At 47.9% G+C, this 24,342-nt stretch overlaps 1 protein-coding gene across 1 annotated transcript in view; it reads right to left on the bottom strand.

The window, feature by feature from the left end:
• IPO13 (importin 13) overlaps nucleotides 1-24,342 on the bottom strand; it is a 126,153-nt gene that overhangs the window by 56,260 nt on the left and 45,551 nt on the right. The window contains 9 exon segments of the mRNA XM_082265019.1: nucleotides 1,509-1,646; nucleotides 5,180-5,260; nucleotides 8,318-8,326; nucleotides 8,328-8,462; nucleotides 9,321-9,455; nucleotides 12,903-12,929; nucleotides 13,917-14,098; nucleotides 17,171-17,318; nucleotides 21,678-21,798. Of these exon segments, the coding sequence (XP_082121145.1) occupies nucleotides 1,509-1,646; nucleotides 5,180-5,260; nucleotides 8,318-8,326; nucleotides 8,328-8,462; nucleotides 9,321-9,455; nucleotides 12,903-12,929; nucleotides 13,917-14,098; nucleotides 17,171-17,318; nucleotides 21,678-21,798 (976 nt within the window).

Below are 24,342 nucleotides of genomic sequence, written 5' to 3'. Positions count from 1 at the left end.
CCCTATAACCAGAAGCCCAGTTGGTAAAAACTGACCTATTGAAGACCACATTCAACAAGCTGTCAGAAGAAGAATGCATAAAGACCAGGCACATTTGCCGAAGTCCAACATGGCTGCACTCACTTGCGCAGGAAAGACCAGGGATGCACTTGTGTGCACTAGTGCACAATGTGCGCATAATAGTTCCTTCCGGCATGTGGCCTTTACAAGGACAGCAGATACGCTCAGACATTGCTGACTGGTCTTCAGTTCTCTGTATCCTGTGTGCACAGTATTCCTGGATCTCCGGTTACCAATCCCGCTTGCTTCCTGGACATGTCTCATGCTTCTCCCCTGGCTCCAACTTTGGCTTGCTTCCACGGACTTGCTCTTATCTGCTCCCTGTGTATGACCCTGGCTTGTTCCTGACTACTCTCCTGTATATGCTCTTGCCCGATTACCGTTACTAGCCTTGGTTCTTGCTCCTGATTAGGTTTCCTGTCCAGCCCTGCTATTACGGACCCACCAGCACACCCCCAGTGTGTCAACGATCCAGCCGCGCTTCCAGTCTGGCCTGTCTTGAGGAGGTGCTTCATTACCTTAGATACATCTGGCAATGGTACAGCTGGCAATCCGTGCTTTTCTGAGCTCAGCATCCTGTCACCACACTCCGAGGTTCTGTACACTCGCAAGGGAAGCCCTCTTGTCACTTCGGCCTTAGACTAGGTATGCGACAAGCACAAAGCAGTCAAGACTGGACCACAAGGTTTGGTCTAAGTCAGGATACAATCTTTCTTGCCCCAGCAGGCTCTCCGGTTTCTCCAGGCTTTGGACCCGGAAAGTGCTCCACAGCTAACTTGTTACCAGAATGGGGTCTGGATAGCACTTTAGGCAGAACCAAGTGTTTAAAGGTCACTTTCAGGCTGGTCCTGCAAAATGCGGTCCAGTGGGCTCTGGTCATGGCACTCCACAGTGAAGCTGAAGATAGGCCACTCCAGGCAGCTGCTATCTTAGATTTCAACTTGGGCTGCTATGGAGAGAAGATTAACTGAAGAGAAAAAAAAAATGAAGAAAAAAAAAGCAAAACTGGTTGGACTTTCTTTTGCAGCAGAGCTGAAGAAAGGCTGTCCATCCTTCTAGGACTCTTGGACATACATCTCCAAGATCAAAACATTCAGGGGTATGGGAAATAAATACGTCCACACACACATACACAGGTTGAACTAGATGGACTATTGTCTTTATTCAACCTCAACTACTACGTAACTATGACACTAGCAAAAACTGAGGCATGCTGAAAGTGGGAGGGTTTATACATTTCAATTTTTTTTTTTGCCAGTTTCGAAACATACTGTTGGCGGCAGTATAACCTGACAGTTAATGATTTCCTGTATCCCTCAGAGGACAAGAAAGAAACATACTTCATGTTATCTTGGTAAAAGGTACACTTTAAGTAGCAATAATAGCATTAGAGAAGAGAGTTGTTCATCATCTAGTTTCCAAAACTCTTTTTCCTACAAATTACTGACCTGTCGTGTCAGATCGATGGCGCAGGCCTGCGGAATAGTGCTGTACATCTGGCCCATCATCTCACATAACTGAGGAACCATTGGAGCAAAGTCGTCCAGAAGAGTCTTCACCGACTTCTCAAATATGGCGCACACTGCCTGTCATAGGAAATATGGAGGTTAACCACTTGGACACATTATCAGGCAGAAATAACAAAATGCATTGGTGCATTTGTTTAAATTAAAATACTTTTTTTTTTCATACAACCAGAATGAATACCTCAATCTGCCTCAATATCCGCCTCCTGTCACCTCGCCCACAGCAGTACTCAGACGAGGAGATGCAGAATATAATCCAGGTTTTCCCTACGGGGTTCTAACAGAGTAATACCTTTCACAGTCCTGCAGGCTTTTATTCTGCCAGTTCCAGTACTAATAACGGGTCCTACATTGTACAGGATGAGGTTGATGGCTTGTTCACATTCTGAGACAGAGGAGAAGACTGGAGTATCACCCAACAGAGGACCGTGGAACAAAGTAAGTAGATGGGCAGCACAGGGGCTAAGTGGTTCAGCCAGCACAGATAGTCAGGTCCATAAATATTGGGACATGGACACAATTCTAATCTTTTTGGCTCTATACATCACCACAATGGATTTGAAATGAAACAAACAAGATGTGCTTTAACTGCAGACTTTCAGCTTTAATTTGAGGGTATTTACATCCAAATCAGGTGAACGGTGTAGGAATTATAACAGTTTGTATATGTGCCTCCCACTTTTTAAGGGACCAAAAGTAATGGGACAGATTAACAATCATAAATCAAACTTTCACTTTTTAATACTTGGTTACAAATCCTTTGCAGTCAATTACAGCCTGAAGTCTGGAACGCATAGACATCACCAGACGCTGGGTTTCATCCCTGGTGATGCTCTGCCAGGCCTCTACTGCAACTGTCTTCAGTTCCTGCTTGTTCTTGGGGCATTTTCCCTTCAGTTTTGTCTTCAGCAAGTGAAATGCATGCTCAATCGGATTCAGGTCAGGTGATTGACTTGGTCATTGCATAACATTCCACTTCTTTCCCTTAAAAAAAACTCTTTGGTTGCTTTCGCAGTATGCTTCGGGTCATTGTCCATCTGCACTGTGAAGCGCCGTCCAATGAGTTCCGAAGCATTTGGCTGAATATGAGCAGATAATATTCCCCGAAACACTTCAGAATTCATCCTGCTGCTTGTGTCAGCAGTCACATCATCAATAAATACAAGAGAACCAGTTCCATTGGCAGCCATACATGCCCACGCCATGACACTACCACCACCATGCTTCACTGATGAGGTGGTATGCTTTGGATCATGAACAGTTCCCTTCCTTCTCCATACTCTTCTCTTCCCATCACTCTGGTACAAGTTGATCTTGGTCTCCTCTGTCCATAGGATGTTGTTCCAGAACTGTGAAGGCTTTTTTAGATGTTGTTTGGCAAACTCTAATCTGGCCTTCCTGTTTTTGAGGCTCACCAATGGTTTACATCTTGTGGTGAACCCTCTGTATTCATTTTGGTGAAGTCTTCTCTTGATTGTTGACTTTGACACACATACACCTACCTCCTGGAGAGTGATCTTGATCTGACACACATACACCTACCTCCTGGAGAGTGTTCCTGATCTGACACACATACACCTACCTCCTGGAGAGTGTTCCTGATCGGACACACATACACCTACCTCCTGGAGAGTGTTCTTCATCTGGCCAACTGTTGTGAAGGGTGTTTTCTTCACCAGGGAAAGAATTCTTCGGTCATCCACCACAGTTGTTTTCCGTGGTCTTCCGGGTGTTTTGGTGTTGCTGAGCTCACCAGTGCGTTCTTTCTTTTTAAGGATGTTCCAAACAGTTGATTTGGCCACACCTAATGTTTTTGCTATCTCTCTGATGGGTTTTTGTTTTTTCAGCCTAATGATGGCTTGCTTCACTGATAGTGACAGCTCTTTGGATCTCATATTGAGAGTTGACAGCAACAGATTCCAAATGCAAATAGCACACTTGAAATGAACCCTGGACCTTATAAATGGGATAATGAGGGAATAACACACACCTGGCCATGGAACAGCTGAGCAGCCAATTGTCCCATTACTTTTGGTCCCTTAAAAAGTGGGAGGCACATATACAAAATGTTGTAATTCCTACACCGTTGACCTGATTTGGATGTAAATACCCTCAAATTAAAGCTAAAAGTCTGCAGTTAAAGCGCATCTTGTTTGTTTCATTTCAAATCCATTGTGGTGGTGTAAAGAGCCAAAAAGATTAGAATTGAGTTGATGTACCAATATTTATGGACCTGACTGTGTGTATTCTGCAGTTTGTGAGGAGTTCAGCTATGAATTAAAAAAACAAAAAACATTGATATCATTAGCTATACAAACTCTCTTCTGCTTTGGCATAAAGGACTCATGCACAAAGGCACATAGGGACATTCCGTGTTTCCCCGAAATTAAGCCCAGGTCTTATATTAATTTTGGCACCAAAAGACACAGTAGGGCTTATTTTCGGGATAGGTCATATGTGTAATGTGCGGTCTTCTCTCCCTCCCTGCCTGTCAGGATACCCGTGTGGGAACCTAGATTAGTGTTTGTAAAATCAGAAAATACACTTTATGACTGTTATATATAATGTCCAGTGTATGTTTTTGTAATCTAATAGTGTGAAATACCTTTAGTACAGCGCCGCTCAGCTAATCTCCCGCTCTGCTCTCCTCTCTTCTCATAGCGGTCAATAGGGGATCTCAGCCCCTCCCCTCAGAGCGGGTCACGGAAGCGCCGAGCATTATAGTTATAATAGTGTGAAATACCTTCGGTACAGCGGCGCTCGGCGCTCAGCTGATTTCCTGCTTCTCTTCCTTCTCTTCTCCCCCGCTGACAGCTGGGGGTCACGGAAGCACCGAGCATTATAGTTATAATAGTGTGAAATACCTTCGGTACAGTGCGGCTTAGCGCTCAGCTGATTTCCTGCTTCTCTTCCTTCTCTTCTCCACCGCTGACAGCTGGGGGTCACGGAAGCGCCGAGCATTATATTATAATAGTATGAAATACCTTCGGTACAGTGCGGCTCAGTGCTCAGCTGATTTCCCCGCTGCTCTTCCTTCTCTTCTCCCCCGCTGACAGCTGGGGGTCACGGAAGCGTCGAGCGGCGCTGTAACGAACGTATTTCACACTATTATAATATAATGCTCGGTGCTTCTGTGACCCGCTCTGAACACTGCAGAGGGGAGGGATGAGGTCCCCCGCTGACAGCTTTGAGAAGAGAAGAGCAGAGCGGGAAATCAGCTGAGCACCGTGCAGCGCTGTACCAAAGGCATTTCAAACTATTTGATTACAGAAACACACACTGAACATTATATAAAACAGTATAAAAGTGGATTCTAGGATTTTACAAACACTAAACTAGGGCTTATTTTCAGGGTAGGGCTTATATTGCAGCCCTTCCTGAAAATAACAGTAGGTCTTATTTTCGGGGAAACACGGTACCCCACAAAAAAAAGGCCAGGAAGCGACTGAAAACTGGTAGCTGCACATTCGGGTTTTACATTCATCAGGTCCAGATGTACATCCCCGTACACAGACAGCACATGTTCATGAGCCTCAACAGTTCTTAAAGGAACAGCTGCAACACAATTGTGCAGATTTATCGCCAGGACTTACCTCCACCACCTGGGCATCATTCAGCCAAGTACTGAGAATTTTTCGGATCAACTGGAAGACTTGCTGTAGAACCAGAACGACCTGCGCATAGGAAAAAAAAAAACTGCATTGCTGATTGACTCTTAGACATACATCTCAAGGATCAGAACATTCAGGGGTATGAGAGAGGATTACATCCACACACACCTACACAGGTTTAACTGGACGGACTATTGTCTTTATTCAACCTAAACTACTATGTAACTATGATTGTGTATATATCATCTCCAAACACGCTATTTTGCAGTTCAACTTTAAGTGGTTCTAAAGCCTAAACATTTTTCACTTCAATGCATTCCTTGTATTAAAGTAAAAAATGTTTAGGCATAAGTATCCCCCCCCCCCCCCCTTTGTTTACCTGAGCCCTCATTTGAACCAGCGCTGTGCCCGTCTGCAGCTCCTCTCTCCCCTCACTTCTGGGTCTCACTGGCTTTGCAGAGACAGCGGAAGCCATTGGCTGCCTCTGCTGTCAATTAAAGCCAGTGGCAAGTGAGAGTGGGGAGGGCCAAGACCCACTGTCTCTGTCAATAGACGGAGACAGTGAGGCTTGGGAGAGAGCCCGTACAAGTGCCCCCATAGAAAGCGGCTTTTTATGAGGGCACTCAACGGGAGTGAGGAGCCAGGAGCACAGGCGGGGGACCCGAGAAATGGAGGTTTGGGGCAGATCTGTGCAATTCCATTGCCCGTTTGTTATTTTTTTTTTTTTAATTCAATACAGCTCCGCCATTATCAGAGCAGTATTTTGTCAGTGATGCTACTGATGACACAGCTTCCCTTCTATTCTAGAGGCTGCTCTGCCAACTTTTGCACTGTGTCGTTACAGCCATTACAGACTACAGATGGGCACATCTGCGTCACAGTGGGTGTGGCTAGTATTGTTGATGGTGTGCCCAAGATTGTCAGTCAATTGATGGCCATGCCTATGCCCCACCTACCATTGGTCTTTGACATTGATCGCTGCAGAAATCGCCTTGAGTAAGAAGGCACTCCCAAAAACATTCCCAAGTGGCTGGCAAGAAAGGAACCATGGGGTTTGAACTTAGTTTCTGGTAATGCACCACCCAACACCGCACTTTGAAATGGTGTGCTAGCTCAGCATTACTTTTGCCATGATCTCTATCGAGATTAAGCTAAAGAGGTGCAGGAGAATGATTAAGAAGGACATTCCTCCAGTCATTTGGAGGCAAAAACCTTTAAAAAAATTATCATCTTTCATCTTAATTTTGATAGTTAAAAAAAAAAAAAACATTTGGCATTTTTTCTCTAGAGGCACTGGTGATGATGACATAGCCAGGGCCTCAAGTACGCATCCTGGGAAATCCACCATCCACCAGTGCCTTCCTGGGAAATCTACCATCCACCAGTGCCTTCCTGGGAAATCTACCATCCACCAGTGCCTTCCTGGGAAATCTACCATCACCCAGTGCCTTCCTGGGAAATCTACCATCCACCAGTGCCTTCCTGGGAAATCTACCATCACCCAGTGCCTTCCTAGGAAATCCACCATCGCCCAGTGCCTTCCTAGGAAATCTACCACCACCCAGTGCCTTCCTAGGAAATCCACCATCACCCAGTGCTTTCCTAGGAAATCCACCATCACCCAGTGCCTTCCTGGGAAATCTACCATCACCCAGTGCCTTCCTAGGAAATCTACCATCACCCAGTGCCTTCCTAGGGAAATCCACCATCACCCAGTGCCTTCCTGGGAAATCCACCATCACCCAGTGCCTTCCTAGGAAATCCACCATCACCCAGTGCCTTCCTGGGAAATCTACCATCACCCAGTGCCTTCCTGGGAAATCCACCATCACCAGCGAGAGAGAGATATGGGGGGGGGGGGGGGGGAGAGATATGGGGGGGGGGGGGGTGAGAGATATGGGGGGGGGGGGTGAGAGAGATGGGGGGGGGGTGAGAGAGATGGGGGGGGGTGAGAGAGATGGGGAGGTGAGAGGGATGGGGGGGGTAGGACAGAGAGAGATGGGGGGTAGGACAGAGAGAGATGGGGGGTAGGACAGAGAGAGATGGGGGGTAGGACAGAGAGAGATGGGGGGAGAGGGAGAGAGGGAGAGAGAGAGAGATGGGGGGAGAGAGAGAGATGGGGGAGAGAGAGATGGAGGAAGAGGGAGAGATGGGGGGAGAGGGAGAGAGAGAGAGATGGTGGGAGAGTGAGAGATGGGGTGAGAGATGGGGGAGAGGGAGAGAGAGAGAGAGAGAGAGAGAGAGAGAGAGAGAGAGAGAGAGATGAGGGGGAGAGAGAGAGAGAGAGAGAGAGAGAGAGAGAGAGAGAGAGATGAGGGGAGAAAGAGAGAGAGAGATGGGGGGAGAGGGAGAGAGAGAGATGGGGGGAGAGGGAGAGAGATGGGGGGAGAGGGAGAGAGAGAGATGGGGGGGAGGGAGAGAGATGGGGGGGAGAGAAATGGGGGGAGAGGGAGAGAGAGATGGGGGAGAGAGAGAGAGAGAGATGGGGAGAGGGTTGAGAGAGAGATATGGGGGGGGGGAGAGAGAGAGAGATGGGGAGAGGGTTGAGAGAGAGATAAGGGAGAGGGAGAGAGAGGGGGGGAGAGAGAGGGGGGGGAGAGAGAGGGGGGGAGAGAGAGGGGGGGGAGAGAGAGGGGGGGAGAGAGAGGGGGGGGAGAGAGAGGGGGGGAGAGAGAGGGGGGAGAGAGAGGGGGGGAGAGAGGGGGGAGAGAGAGAGGGGAGAGAGAGAGGGGAGGGAGGAGGGAGAGAGGGGGGGAGAGAGATATGTGGGGGGGGAGAAATGGGAGGGGGAGAGAGAGAGAGAGAGAGAGAGAGAGAGAGAGAAGAGAGAGAGATGGGGAGAGAGGGAGATGGGGGAGAGGGAGGGAGTGGGAGAGGGGGACAGAGAGGGGGGAGAGATGGGGGGAGAGAGAGATGGGGGGAGAGAGATGGGGGGGGAGAGAGAAATAAAAGAAAAGAAATAAAAAAAAGAAAGAAAAAGGAAAGGAAACAGAAAATCTACAACATATGAAACCACGGAGTTCCCATTTAAAGAGAAATGGATGGATAGAGAAGAAAAAAAAAAAGAAAAAAGGAAAAGAAGGTAAAGAAAGAAAAAGTGGTCAAGCTGGGTTGACTCACCGGGTTTGGGTCCCTGTCCTCCCGGTAACTTCTTGACCTCTGCCGCCTCATGCTCATCATCATGGCAGCTGATGTCCAGCGAGGTGAAGAGGTTGGAGAGAAGGCCGAGGATGTGGATTATTGCCAGTTTATTAGAGGGGTTCGGCTGCAGAAAGAGAAAAAAGGAAATCAAAAGACGCCAATACAAACATACTCCATGCACAGTTGCTGGAAACGAGCTTTACATTTACATTTTATAAAAACCTCCACAGCCACAAACCTGGCTACTGCATAGAATAAACTTTCATGTCCTACCGTAGAAAATTCTGGAAGTGAAAGGAATAGGATTTGATGCTGAGACTGTTTAGAAGCCATCAACCGTAGCAAGAAAACCCTGCAATGTGCACCCCTCTGATTTTACTACAGACTTGACGTCTCTGACTTTTGGCCTAAGCCACGCCCATCAGCAGTGTCCTTTAAGGAGCACTATTCTGGAAAATACCGTATTCTGATCTCTATGTGCAGGTAATAGATATAATGATGATATTTTTATTTGGTAATGAATAACCCAATACATACCCCCCTTTCTGTTCCCTTTAAAGCAAATCCTAATCAGATAATTGGGTAAGGAAAACAAAGACCTAAATGAGCATTTAACCCTTGCATTGTGGGAGCAGCACCCCTGCAAGGAAGGGTTTTCTCTTTTCCAGAGTTGGGAGGTAAAGTTACATATCAATGGGTTTAATACATTGCAAAGCATTCCCAAAGCCTGAGCTATTGAGCTCTATAGACAGGATTTTTTCAGCAGCTGATAAGGAAACTCAGAAAAATGTGTATAAAGATGCTTATAGCCCCATCTGCTGGCTACCAGGGAAAATATACATGAACGGTTACTCTTTTTTACTACAGGTTTCTGTCCTGACCATAAATAAAATCTAGGCAAAACTTTACATTCCCTTTAAGCATTAACTCTTGTCTTCTGCAGTAAAACAACAATGGACAGAGCATGCCGAGCAGCACTTACCGTCTCATCCGCCAACTTCTCCAGCTGCTGGATGTAGGGAGTGATGAGGGAGTGAAGGTTGCTTAGGATCTCCTCCACCTGCAGAGCCGATAACAGGAAGCCCAGAGCCTGCATCAGCCACATGCACTGACTGGTCTGGAAAAGGAAGATCGATAATGAGGAGGGAGAATGAGAACACGGCCCCCCCCCCCTTCATAAACACACAAAGGTCGAGCAAATCTTCCCCCATACACACTTCACACCATACAGACCCCGTACAGGGGAAATCCCGCCGTACAGACCCCGTACAGGGGAAATCCACACCATACAGACCCCGCACAGGGGAAATCCCGGCGTACAGACCCCGCACAGGGGAAATGCCGGCGTACAGACCCCGCACAGGGGAAATGCCGGCGTACAGACCCCGCACAGGGGAAATGCCGGCGTACAGACCCCGCACAGGGGAAATGCCGGCGTACAGACCCCGCACAGGGGAAATGCCGGCGTACAGACCCCGCACAGGGGAAATGCCGGCGTACAGACCCCGCACAGGGGAAATGCCGGCGTACAGACCCCGCACAGGGGAAATGCCGGCGTACAGGCCCCGCACAGGGGAAATGCCGGCGTACAGACCCCGCACAGGGGAAATGCCGGCGTACAGACACCGCACAGGGGAAATGCCGCCGTACAGACACCGCACAGGGGAAATGCCGCCGTACAGACACCGCACAGGGGAAATCCCGCCGTACAGACCCCGTACAGGGGAAATCCCGCCGTACAGACCCCGTACAGGGGAAATCCCGCCATACAGGGGAAATCCCGCCGTACAGACACCGTACAGGGGAAATCCCGCCGTACAGACCCCGTACAGGGGAAATCCCGCCGTACAGACCCCATACAGGGGAAATCCCGCCATACAGGGGAAATCCCGCCATACAGACACCGTACAGGGGAAATCCCGCCGTACAGAACCCGTACAGGGGAAATCCCGCCGTACAGAACCCGTACAGGGGAAATCCCGCCATACAGGGGAAATCCCGCCATACAGACACCGTACAGGGGAAATCCCGCCGTACAGACACCGTACAGGGGAAATCCCGCCGTACAGAACCCGTACAGGGGAAATCCCGCCGTACAGAACCCGTACAGGGGAAATCCCGCCGTACAGAACCCGTACAGGGGAAATCCCGCCGTACAGAACCCGTACAGGGGAAATCACGCCGTACAGACCCCGTACAGGGGAAATCACGCCGTACAGACCCCGTACAGGGGAAATCACGCCGTACAGACACCATACAGGGGAAATCACACCGTACAGACACCGCACGGGGGAAATCCACCGTACAGACACCGTACAGGGGAAATCCCACCGTACAGGGGAAATCCCGCCGTACAGACACCGTACAGGGGAAATCCCGCCGTACAGACCCCGTACAGGGGAAATCCCACCGTACAGACCCCGTACAGGGGAAATCCCGCCGTACAGACCCCGTACAGGGGAAATCCCGCCGTACAGACCCCGTACAGGGGAAATCCCGCCGTACAGACCCCGTACAGGGGAAATCCCGCCGTACAGACCCCGTACAGGGGAAATCCCGCCGTACAGACCCCGTACAGGGGAAATCCCGCCGTACAGACCCCGTCCAGGGGAAATCCCGCCGTACAGACCCCGTCCAGGGGAAATCCCGCCGTACAGACCCCGTACAGGGGAAATCACACCGTACAGACACCGTACAGGGGAAATCCCGCTGTACAGAACCCGTACAGGGGAAATCACGCCGTACAGACCCCGTACAGGGGAAATCACGCCGTACAGACCCCGTACAGGGGAAATCACGCCGTACAGACCCCGTACAGGGGAAATCACGCCGTACAGACACCATACAGGGGAAATCACACCGTACAGACACCGCACGGGGGAAATCCACCGTACAGACACCGTACAGGGGAAATCCCACCGTACAGGGGAAATCCCGCCGTACAGACACCGTACAGGGGAAATCCCGCCGTACAGACCCCGTACAGGGGAAATCCCACCGTACAGACCCCGTACAGGGGAAATCCCGCCGTACAGACCCCGTACAGGGGAAATCCCGCCGTACAGACCCCGTACAGGGGAAATCCCGCCGTACAGACCCCGTACAGGGGAAATCCCGCCGTACAGACCCCGTCCAGGGGAAATCCCGCCGTACAGACCCCGTCCAGGGGAAATCCCGCCGTACAGACCCCGTACAGGGGAAATCACACCGTACAGACACCGTACAGGGGAAATCCCGCTGTACAGACCCCGTACAGGGGAAATCCCACCGTACAGGGGAAATCCTGCCGTACAGACACCGTACAGGGGAAATCCCGCCGTACAGACACCGTACAGGGGAAATCCCGCCGTACAGACCCCGTACAGGGGAAATCCCGCCGTACAGACCCCGTACAGGGGAAATCCCGCCGTACAGACCCCGTGCAGGGGAAATCCCGCCGTACAGACCCCGTACAGGGGAAATACCGCCATACAGGGGAAATCCCGCCATACAGACACCGTACAGGGGAAATCCCGCCGTACAGACACCGTACAGGGGAAATCCCGCCGTACAGACACCGTACAGGGGAAATCCCGCCGTACAGAAACCGTACAGGGGAAATCCCGCCGTACAGAAACCGTACAGGGGAAGTCCAGCCGTACAGATCCCCCACAGGGGAAATCCCGCCGTACAGATCCCGCACAGGGGAAATCCCGCCGTACAGGGGAAATCACGCTGTAAGACCCCGTACAGGGGAAATCACGCTGTACAGACACCATACAGGGGAAATCACACCGTACAGACACCGCACGGAGGAAATTCACCGTACAGGGGAAATCACACCGTACAGACCACATACAAGGGAAATCCACCATACAGAAACCGTACAGGGGAAATCCCGCCGTACAGACACCGTACAGGGAAATCCCGCCGTACAGACACCGTACAGGGGAAATCCACTGTACAAACACCGTACAGGGGAAATCCCACCGTACAGACACCGTACAGGGGAAATCCCGCCGTACAGACACCGTACAGGGGAAATCCCGCCGTACAGACACCATACAGGGGAAATCACGCTGTACAGACACCGTACAGGGCAAATCACACTGTACAGAACCCATACAGGGGAAATCACGCTGTACAGAACCCATACAGGGGAAATCACAACGTACAGACCCCGTACCGGGGAAATCACACCGTACAGACCCCGTACCGGGGAAATCCACCCAAGTCAGACACCGTACAGGGGAAATCCCGCCGTACAGACACCGTACAGGGGAAATCCCGCCGTACAGACACCGTACAGGGGAAATCCCGCCGTACAGACACCGTACAGGGAAATCCCGCCGTACAGACACCATACAGGGGAAATCACGCTGTACAGACACCGTACAGGGCAAATCACACTGTACAGAACCCATACAGGGGAAATCACGCTGTACAGAACCCATACAGGGGAAATCACAACGTACAGACCCCGTACCGGGGAAATCACACCGTACAGACCCCGTACCGGGGAAATCCACCCAAGTCAGACACCGTACAGGGAAAATCCCGCTGTACAGACAAATCTCCCAATTACCTTGTGAATCTGTTTCAGCAGCACGTCCTGCAATGTAAGAAAAAATATTTTAGTGAAGGAAGTGTTGCTGGATAATATATGCATTACAGATATCTACACTTATAGAGCTCCCTAGACCAACCGTTCTCAACTTTTTACACAAGAGGTCTTGGGGATCCACTCATTCATTCATGGAGGTCAGAGAGAAGAATGTCCCTTACATTGGTGGTCAGTGGGAAGAATGTCCCTTACATTGGTGGTCAGTGGGAAGAATGTCCCTTACATTGGTGGTCAGTGGGAAGAATGCTCCTTACATTGGTGGTCAGTGGGAAGAATGCCCCTTACATTGGGGGTCAGTGGGAAGAATGCCCCTTACATTGGGGGTCAGTGGGAAGAATGCCCCTTACATTGGGGGTCAGTGGGAAGAATGCCCCTTACATTGGGGGTCAGTGGGAAGAATGCCCCTAACATTGGGGGTCAGTGGGAAGAATGCCCCTTACACTGGGGGTCAGTGGGAAGAATGTTCCTTACATTGGTGATCAGTGGGAAGAATGCCCCTTACATTGGGGGTCAGTGGGAAGAATGCCCCTTACATTGGGGGTCAGTGGGAAGAATGCCCCTTACATTGGGGGTCAGTGGGAAGAATGTCCCTTACATTGGGGGTCAGTGGGAAGAATGTTACTTACATTGGTGGTCAGTGGGAAGAATGCTCCTTACATTGGAGGTCAGTGAGAAGAATGCTCCTTACATTGGGGGTCAGTGGGAAGAATGCTCCTTACATTGGGGGTCAGTGGGAAGAGTGCCCCTTACATTGGAGGTCAGTGGGAAGAATGTCCCTTACATTGGGGGTCAGTGGGAAGAATGCTCCTTACATTGGTGGTCAGTGGGAAGAATGCTCCTTACATTGGTGGTCAGTGGGAAGAATGCTCCTTACATTGGTGGTCAGTGGGAAGAATGCTCCTTACATTAGTGAAAATAATGCCATGCTTATAGATAAATGGATAGCAGTAGGCGGAGTCTGTAGCATTGTGTTACCTGGGACACAGCGACAATGTTGGCAGCGTACGGGAGAAGGTCATATTTGCATTCCCGGCAGATTTTCTTTAGAGTGGAGACGCTGGACACAGACAGTTCAGGATTCCCCAGAGCGTGGAGGACGAGCGGTAATACCTTACTGATCATGACTGGGTGGTCTGCCAGCCATTCTGCCAGCGCCCCTACAAACACAGAGAGAAGAGGGGGCATTAACATTATCGCTCTTCATTCTTTGAATTACAACCAGTTGCCTTCCAAGAAGGGCTGTATAGAGTCTATTAGTTACAAGCAATGAGCATATTCATAAACTTAAATAAAACAGGTGAGCTTATCTCTTTAAAAAATCAAAATGTAATATGTGTGAACTCAAAACCAATTCATATACACTATATTACCAAAAGTATTGGGACGCCGGCCTTTACACGCACATTAACTTTAATGGCATCCCAGTCTTAGTTCGTAGGGTTCAATATGGAGTTGGCTCCGCCCTTTGCAGCTTCAACTCTTCTGGGAAGGCTGTCCACAAGGTTAAGGAGTGTGTCTATGGGAGTGTTTGACTATTCTTCCAGAAGCGCATTTGGAGGTATGTAATGAACATAGAAAGGTTTTAAAAATCTCAATAGCAAGTTGATTGGGGTTATAGAGGAATGAGGGGCGGCAACCTATAAGCGGAATAAACTACAGCGTTAAAAAAGCATGGCGTGTCTCACAAAATGAGTGCCACCTTCAAAGATACATACAGAAAACACAGGTAAAATACAATGCAATGCATGAAAAAAAAAAAAAAAAAAAAAAATCACACGCGTTTTTCAACACAGACAAGGAAGGTGATAAAGTGCCCTCGCTGTCTCACTGGCAGATCAGTATTCCTGCATTGGACATTCTGACCTTTTAGCTGCCATTAAGCAAAAAGAAAATCATCTGACCTTTCTGCCCTTCTTCACGTCTCCCCTTGCCCGTCTCTTCCCCCCCACCCTCCGCCCCACCCCTCACCTCACCGCTGTCTTTCGGTTGTGGCACGGTAAGGAAGTGGTTAATAGAGTCAGGCAGCTGAATCATTACATTTTGCTTTTATTTCCCCATTTGTGTTAAAATCTCCCAGATTACCAGTGATTGCACGGCTGCATTTACATATATTGTGTGATTTTATTATATTAATCTCTTTTGGCTCCATGAGCCATCCACAATAATCCCCACGGAATTAGATTGCTCTGTTCTGCTATAGGAAGTTCCAACTGTCTTCGGTTGGCAGGAATTCAACGGAAATGGAGTCTAATTACTCAAAAACCTTCAGCTTATTGGTTCTTAAACCTTTATGAGTCATGTGTCCCTTTAAGAATCTGATGAAAGCCTCAGACCCCTCCCCAGAAATATTATTTTATTATTTATTTTAATTATATAAAAAAAAATTGATAATGTACCTTTAATTTTTTATTTTTTTTAACTTTATTGCTATCCAAAGGGATGAACAAAATCCCTTGTGATAGCATGGGCCGTGACAGGTCCTCTTTATAGCGAGATCTAGGATCCAAGACCAAAGAGAAACTAGCCACACACCACCAAGGAGATATTGCAAAATTATTTTATTGTCTTCCCATCCAGAAAAGCAATAGAATATGTTGTCACATTTCACACTGACATCTCATGCCTAATCATAACCATGGGTGACGTCTTCTGCCGCCTGTAAAAAAAGTGATCCAGCAGCTGTTCAGCCGCTCCAATCACTTTTACTTTGCAGGGGATCGCCGGCTCTGAAAAATGATTTTGATGCAGCCATGACCGAGATATCACCGCTCCCGTCCAAGGAAACACACACATATATATATATATATATATATATATATATATATATATATATATATATATATATATATATATATATATATATATACACTGATAATGGGGTACTTTGACGCAGTAGTGGGCTTGAGCACGATATGGCCATATGGTGGGACCAAACCCCCATTTTTATTTATGGATTGTCTTCATATTTGGTAGTTATTTCTTTTGCATTTGCGCGCTATTCTTTTTTAATATACATGTCTTTTGGTTCATAGCTGCAGCAGCTTTGGAAATACATGGGTATTTGCTCCCCCAAATTTTTTGCCTGTTTATTATGTATTCGGTCTGACCAGACTATCGAGGTTGAGCAGCCCTCCCCACCCCCCACATACACCTGTACTCAATCAGTGTCCACCATCAAGTGGATATAGGAGGAGTCCCCTGTAGTGCATTTGCACATTTATCCCAGCAAGGAGTATTATCTCCAAGGGTTAGAATGGCTGGATTCATCTCTTTTTCATGGATAGTGTAGGACCCACTGATAATGGGGTACTTTGACGCAGTAGTGGGCTTGAGCACGATATGGCCATATGGTGGGACCAAACCCCCATTTTTATTTATGGACTCTCTTCAGATTTGGTAGTAATTTCTTTTGCATTTGCGCGCTATTCTTTTTTAATATATATATATATATATATATATATATATATATATATATATATATATATATATATACATACACAATATACATATATATACACACACACACACACATACATATATATATATATATATATATATATATATATATATAGATAGATAGATAGATAGATAGATAGATAGATAGATAGATAGATAGATAGATAGATCTGGGGTCAAAAAGAGAGCTGTCAGTCACCGCTGTCTGCTCTGCTTCCCCCTCCCGACGCTCGCTGGAGTGCTGGACTGTGGAGGGGGTGGGAGCGGCTGTCCCAGGCTCTCAGCGGCTCGCTGAGAGGCTAAGCCAGGTGCCAGGCCAGGGTTGTGGGCAGATCCTGTCCATCTGGTCATGATCTTGCCCCAGCCTGGACAAGCTCTGTGCCATCAGCCGACAGCGGGCTTCAGCCCTTTATCTACTGAAAACGAGTAACAGGAGTGCAGAACGAACTGCACTCCTCCGATCCATAGGAGAAGTACAGCCAAACAAGCTTTTCCCGTACTTCTCCTTGAAGCTTTGACAATAAAACCTGGAGGCTGATTGGTTTCTATGCACAGCTGCACCAGATTTTGCACTCTCCAGTTTTAGTAAATCAACCCATAAGTAAAATCAGAAGAGCACTGTTGAAGCCCCTTGAGGGCTACAAATCCTCCTTGGGGCAAGGCCTATACTGAGGGGGGGTCTGCTGAATCCACCCCAAAAAAAAAAAAAAAATGCTGAAGAGAAGAATTAAAAAAAGAAAAAAAAAAAAGCTATATAAATCAGCTTTCCTTACCGATTGTAAACATGACTGTGTCTGCGAGCTGCACGTTGTTGATGTTGATCCGTGGGATGAGGCCGATGAGCCCCGGGACGACATCCGAATAGTTTACATCAACAGTCTCGGCAATGGACTGGAAGCCATATAACAAAGCTTCTGTGTGCTGGAGGAGAGAACAGATCCATCGTTACTAATGCTGTGTATACAGTGGGGGGGAAGGATTTGATTCCCTGCAGCTTTTGTACGTTTGCCCACTTACAAATAAATGAAGGATCTATCATTTTTATCATAGGTGTATTTTAAATGATAGAGACAGAAGATCAACCAAAAATCCAAAAAACACATGATAAAAATGTTACAAAAATTGAGCTGCAGTTCAGTGAGTAAAATAAGTATTTGATCCCCAAGCAAAACATGAGTTAGTAGTTGGTGGAGAAACCCTTGTTGGAAGCACAGAGGTCAGACGTTTCTTGTAGTTGATTACCAGGTTTGCACACATCTCAGGAGGGATTTTGGTCCACTCTTCTTTACAAATCTTTAAATCCTGAAGTGCCCTTGGCTGTCGCTTGGCAACTCGAAGTCTCAGCTTCCTCCATAAATTTTGTATAGGATTAATGTCTGGACACTGGCTAGGCCACTCCATGACCCTAATGTGCTTTTTCTTGAGCCACTCCTTTGTTGCCTTGGCGGAATGTTTTGGGTCATTGCCATGGAAGACCCATCCATGACCCATCTTCAGTGTTCTGGCTGAGGGAAGAAGCTTCTCATCCAAGATTTTACAATACATGGCCCCGTCCATTGGCCCCTCAATGTGGCAAAGTTGGCCTGTACCTTTAGCAGAGAAACAGCCCCAAAGCATCATGTTTCCACCTCCGTGCCTGACTGTAGGGATGGTATTCTTAGGGTAATAGTCAGCATTTTTCTTCCTCAAAACACGAGTCAAGTTAATGCCAAAGAGCTCAATTTTGGTCTCATCTGACCACAGCCCTTTCTCCCAATACTTCTCTGAATCATTTAGACGTTCATTGGCAAACCTCAGATGGGCCTGTCCCTGTATATGTGCCTTCTTGAGGAGGAGGACCTTGCCGGAGGTGCAGGATTCCAATCCATGGCGGGGTATTGTATTACCAATGGTTTGTTTGGTGACTGTGGTCCCAACTGCCTTGAGATCATTCACATCTCCTCCCGTGTAGTTCTGGGCTGGTCCCTCACTTTTCTCATGATCATCCTTCCCCCATGAGGAGAAATCTTGCATGGAGCTCCAGACTGAGGGCGATTTATGTTTTTTTTTTGTATTTCTTTCATTTGCCAATAATCACTAACCGTTGTCTCCTTCTCACCAAGCTTCTTGCTGATGGTCTTGTAACCCATTCCAGCCTTGTGTAGATCTACAATCTTCTCCCTTACGTCGTTTGACAGCTTTTTGGTCTTCCCATGATGGGGAGGTTTGAATGGAAGAAAGATTCTGTGGACAGGTGTCTCTTATCCACATAACGAGTTGTTGTTAAAAGCACCTTCTTACATTGACAGGACTAATCTGTGTACCACATGGAGCACCTACTGTAGCCAGTCTGTGGGAGCCAGAATCATTGATGGTTGCTTGGGGATCAAATACTTATTTTACTCACAGAACTGCAACTCAATTTATAATATTTGTATCATGTGTTTTTTCTGGATTTTTGGTTGATATTCTGTCTCTATCATATAAAATACACCTATGATAAAAATTATACACCCGCCATTTCTTTGTAAGTCGGCAAACTTACAAAATCTGCATGGGATAAAAATGGGATTTTTGACTTATCATTACTAGTACAACAAAATAAAATGCCATAAACCTATCCCATTAGTTTGTAGACGCTATAACTTTTGCACAAACCAATGCTACAAATATGTAGCAGAATACATGTTGGTCTAAATTGATGAATAAATTAGATTTTTTTACATTTTATTTGATGTGTTTTACAGCAGAAAGTAAACAATATTGTTTCTTGTTTTTCTTTTCCAAAATGGTCGGCTTTCTTGATTATAGTGCAAAAAATAAAAAACAGCAGAGGTGATCAAATACCACCAAAAGAAAGCTCTATTTGTGGGTAAAAAAAAAAGACATCAATTTTATTTGGGTACAGCGTCGCACGACCACGCAATTGTCAGTTAAAGCAACGCAGTGCCGAATCGCAAAAAATGGCCTGGTCATTAAGGGGGTTAATTCACACCTGAACTGGAATTAAAATCGCACAGAACTCTTAAAAAACGGATCACGGCCGCACCAGACATGTGTGAATCGGCTCCATTACAAACCGGTCCTGTGCACGTTATGCGAATCAGAAGTGATTCAAAAAGCATCCAATTTGCATAGTTGTAATCCAAGCCTTACCTATGTATATGCGTGCATTCTTTTTGGAGTTGACAGCGGAGCACACACCTATTGTATCATACTTGATGTAATATGACATACTTGGGTACGTGGACCCATTGATCTGTAAAAATGAGCTTTATGTACAGTTCTTACAGGCAGCTGTCAGCCAGGGCATGCCTAAGGGTCCCTTGAAAAGTCAAAATAGTAAATAGAAGGATGAGAGCACCACAGGTTTGAATCAAGTCAAATAAACATTTATCTTGACAACAGGTCAGAGGTGGTCGCCAACTATTTTGGGGACTCAACTTCCCCTATAGCGCTGACGAATGTTGTTGTATAATGGATAGCAAGTATCCAGATATAAGTCACCAGTCAGATTTGTGCAGGGCTGCCGTTAAGAGATCAAGGAGCCACATACAGCCTGCCTGACAGGGCACAGAGCACAGGGCCCAGGGCCCAGGACCCCCCCCCCCAAAAAAAAAAAATATTTTCACTAAAAACACACAAAAATCATTATTAGCAGACACACAAAAACTCCTGCTAAATCTAAAAGATAAAAAGGTTAATAAAGTTCTGTGTGTAAATGAGGTCTTGGGGCTCATTCACACGGGTGCTGTGGCTCATTCACACGGGTGCTGTGGCTCATTCACACGGGTGCTGTGGCCTGTACAGTGTGAATCTTTTTTTTTTTTAAATGTGGCTGCTGACGTGTGCAGGCAGCCTATGTTCTGCTATGGGGGTGCAGCAGCTGTATGAACACAGCCGCCTAGCAGGTGTATGAACACAGCCGCAGGTCCTAATTTGACAGGCGTGTTGATGCAGGTGTACGGCCCCAAAAACAAACAGTGTGCATTCTGGGCCACTTACCCACACCTGCACACTTATCAAATTAGGACCTGCGGCTGTGTTCATACAGCTGCTGCATCCTCAGAGTAAGGGTCCCTTCACAGGAGCGGTGCGCTTGGCGGACTCAGTTTTTCTCAGCAGGGATCGATCCGTTGATGAGCAGGCGGATGACAGCTCCATCTCCGCTTACTTTGCAGAGACAGAGCTGTCAGAGCGCCGCTCTCCTCTACGGGAGATCGGATGAAAAGAACCACCTGTCCGTTTTCATCCGATCCTATCCAATCCGATCCTCCAGATGGATGGAAAATAGGGTTTCCATCTGTCCGGATCTCACGGACCGGATCCGATCGGAGAGCAGCGGGTGTCTGCGGAAATGTCACCGCTGGCATCTGCTGTTCCTTAGAGAAAAACTGATAGGTGGACCGGATCGGAAAGCCCGTGTGAAAGGGGCCATACAGACGGCTCCAGCCGCACAAACAAATCACTCATTCACACTGTATGGGCCAGAGAACCCGTGTGAATGAGCCCTTAAAATTTTTTTCATTATTTTTTACATTTTTTTTTTTTCTTACAGTGCTGTTGGGGGGGCTTGGGTGAAATATGAGGCATCTAAAAACAGATCCCTGACATCTCTCTCCTTTGAGACAGAAAAAGGAATTCCGGGCACAGATTCTTCAATTCCTTTTTCTGTAGCCTCTGCTGCACTGAAGATGAATGAACAGGACACAGAGGCTCCGGTCCGTCCATAAACAATAGCATAATAAATACAGTTTACTCTGATTCAGTTTTTATCGGTATTGTGTCCAATTCAAAAAAGGGGCCTGCAAATAACATATTTATGGTCCCCCTCCCCCACTCTCCATACCCCTGTGTACCCACAGCAGTCGGCAGGAGAGGGAAGCTGGCAGCGCTGCGGGGGGTTGGGGTCCAGGCACACAGGGGAGAAATCAGATGTGGACATCACATGGAGGGGGGTTGGCACAGTGGGGTGGGAGGACAATTACAGATCGATGCACTGTGTCTGTGTCTTTCCCTCCAGTAGCTGAAAGCTTATGACAGGGAAGAGGAGGAGAAACTAGATTTCAGCTGCTGGAAGGATAGACACAGACACATTGCATCATTCTGTACTTGTTCTCCCATCTCGCCCCCACCAATCCCCCTGCTGTCTGGGCCCCCCCCGTATGCCCGGGCCCCCTACAAGTGATACCCCCTTGTCAGCGGCCCTGGAATGGTGACTGGTGATCATTCTAATCCTCGTTAACAAGAAACACCATCAACACACTGAGAAATCCCTTTTCCTGGTGTCCTAAAACCTACCTGCCAGGATGTGGGGTGGTCTGAAGAGGTCAGGAGGCGTCCGAGTTTATCATACAAGTTACTGAGCAGCTCAGCACCCAGCATCTCATAGACATACATGAGGGTATCAGAGATGTCAACTCTGTAAGAGAAGGATACAGGGGGTTATTTGCATTCAGGGTGAGGGTGAAATGTGCCATTGTTTTATAAAATGCTCTGAGTAATCCACACTGAGGGACCGGTCACCCCTTGGCCGACATCTGCAGACCTCAAGGTATCTTTACAGATATGCAACAATGAGAACTGCCAAGTAACTGAAGTGCCGGGTCCACCACCAGAACCCAAAACTACCACTGAAAGTATCTAGAAGAACCCTCACTATAGCCTATAGCAGTGATGGCGAACCTTGGCACCCCAGATGTTTTGGAACTACATTTCCCATGATGCTCCACTACACTGCAGTAATGAAATGTAGTTCCAAAACATCTGGGGTGCCAAGGTCTGCCATCACTGCTATAGCAACCTATCTTAAGCTACCCTGAATATACCGTTCTGTACTGCAGTTTAACAAGTGAAAAGTGTTCCAGTGACAATGGCCAAAGGACCTACAGAAAGAGTAGCAGAGGCTCTAATCCTTCTGGGAGGGGCAGCTCTACATCACAATAATTCTGGTATAGATCCTCTGCTGAGGGACATGACTTGCTCTATAAGGTTCCTGTACTAGTATTCTGTATGGCTGACAATATAATGGCAGATCACTGTCAGGCAAGAAGTGGCGGAGACACTGAGCAGTGAGCATACATAGAAACAATGCTCAGCAACAGAAACAGCAACCCCCAACTCCCATTGTAAGTACTAAAAAGCACACTAGCAGCAATATGGAGATGGCTCCATGCCCTTACCTGAAGGCTGCACCTCCAACTGCCTCCCAGCAATGGTCCTGGGGGATGTGCCTCTGCCAAATCAACACCGCCCAGTGAAAGTCCCCCGAGATGCGCTTCCGCCGTTATCACCACTGCCCTGGGATAGTATGAGGGAATGTGCCTCCACCTTACCACAAAGGCTCAGCAATGGTCCCAGGAGATGTGTCTCCATTGCATCACCACTGTCCACTAATGGTATGGGGGGAATGTGCCTTCACCTTACCACTAATGCCCAGCTATGGTCCCAGGAGATGCGTCTTCATCATATTACCACTGCCCAGTGATGGTATGGGGGATGTGCCTCCACCTTACCACTAATGCCCAGCTATGGTCCCAGGAGATGCGTCTTCATCATATTACCACTGCCCAGTGATGGTATGGGGGGATGTGCCTCCACCTTACCACTAATGCCCAACAATGGTCCCAGGAGATGTGTCTACACTGTATCACCACTGCCCAGTAATGTTATGGGAAAATGTGCCCCCACCTTACCACTAATGCCCAGCAATGGTGCCAGGAGATACGCCTTCACTGTATCACCACTGCCCAGTGATGGTATGGGGGAATGTGCCTCCACCTTCCCACCAATGCAGAGCAATAGTCCCAGCAGATGTTCCTGTACCACATTACCACTGCCCAGCGACGGTTCGGGGGAATAGGTCTCCACCATGCCACCACTGCCTAGAGAGGAGATGCAGATCACATGACAAACTTTTCCCTTTCCTGTGAATCCCTCTGCCACTGACGTCACCCAGTCAATCACTGTGCCCTGCAAAATGTACCTACCACTTCCACATCTGCTTCAGCTAGCTTTATATATTTACAGTTGAAATAAGTTTCTAAATGGTTTTGGTTATTGAAGCCCATTGTACTTAACTGCATGCATCCCTAGCTGCTGCTTTGTGGAACACTGGAAGAGGGTTTGGACCCCCTTATCCCCCCACCCCCTATATCTACACCTAGGCTCGTGTCAACACTAATAATGGGATTCTTGACTTACCGTAAAATCCATTTCTCTGATGTTCATTGACGGACAAAGCTCCTGATATTCATAACCATTGGGTTATCCTGCCCCCTACAGGAGTAGGACACTAGGCCACTAAAAAGACCACCTTCTGGAACAGCGTAGGCAGGGGAATCTCCTGAAAATTTTCAAAGGGACGCTTCTGTAGAGCTGAAAACACCAAATTAGCATCCCAAGGCGGCAACAGAACCCGCACTGGGGGAACCAAATGTCAGACATCCAGAATAAAGGTACGCACCAGGGAGTGTGTGGCCAAAGGTCGTTGGAAGAAGGCCGCCAAAGCCCACACCTGGCCCTTGATTATACTCAAGGCCAATTTCTGTTCAACCCCCCCGTTGAAGGAAGGTCCAGACATGAGCCACAGAGAAGGAGCAAGGAAGAACCCCAAGAGACTCACACCACGCAATGTACGTCTTCCACATACGATGATAGATCTTCCTAGAGGTAGATTTCCTAACTTTCAACAGTGCAGGAATCACCGACTCAGATAAACCCCTATCCTTTAGCACCTGGCATTCAACAGCCAAGCCGTCAAATCAGCGTCTGTAAAGCAGGATAGAAGATCGGTCCTTGGGACAGCAAATCCTCCCTGAGAGGAAGCTGCCACTAAGATGACCGGAATCCCTTCTGTCTCGCTCCTGCATGGAAGTCTTGGCAGAAGCTTGAGAGGAGGGAAGGCGTAAATCAGACGATACTGACCCCACGGCACCACCAGCGCGTCTGTGGCATCCGCCAGAGG

This window comes from Pelophylax lessonae, assembly GCF_965119305.1.
Source record: "Pelophylax lessonae genome assembly, chromosome: 8".
NCBI lineage: Eukaryota > Metazoa > Chordata > Amphibia > Anura > Ranidae > Pelophylax > Pelophylax lessonae.
The sequence above is the reverse complement of the archived record's forward strand: the minus strand, read 5'-3'. Positions and strand labels throughout refer to the sequence as shown.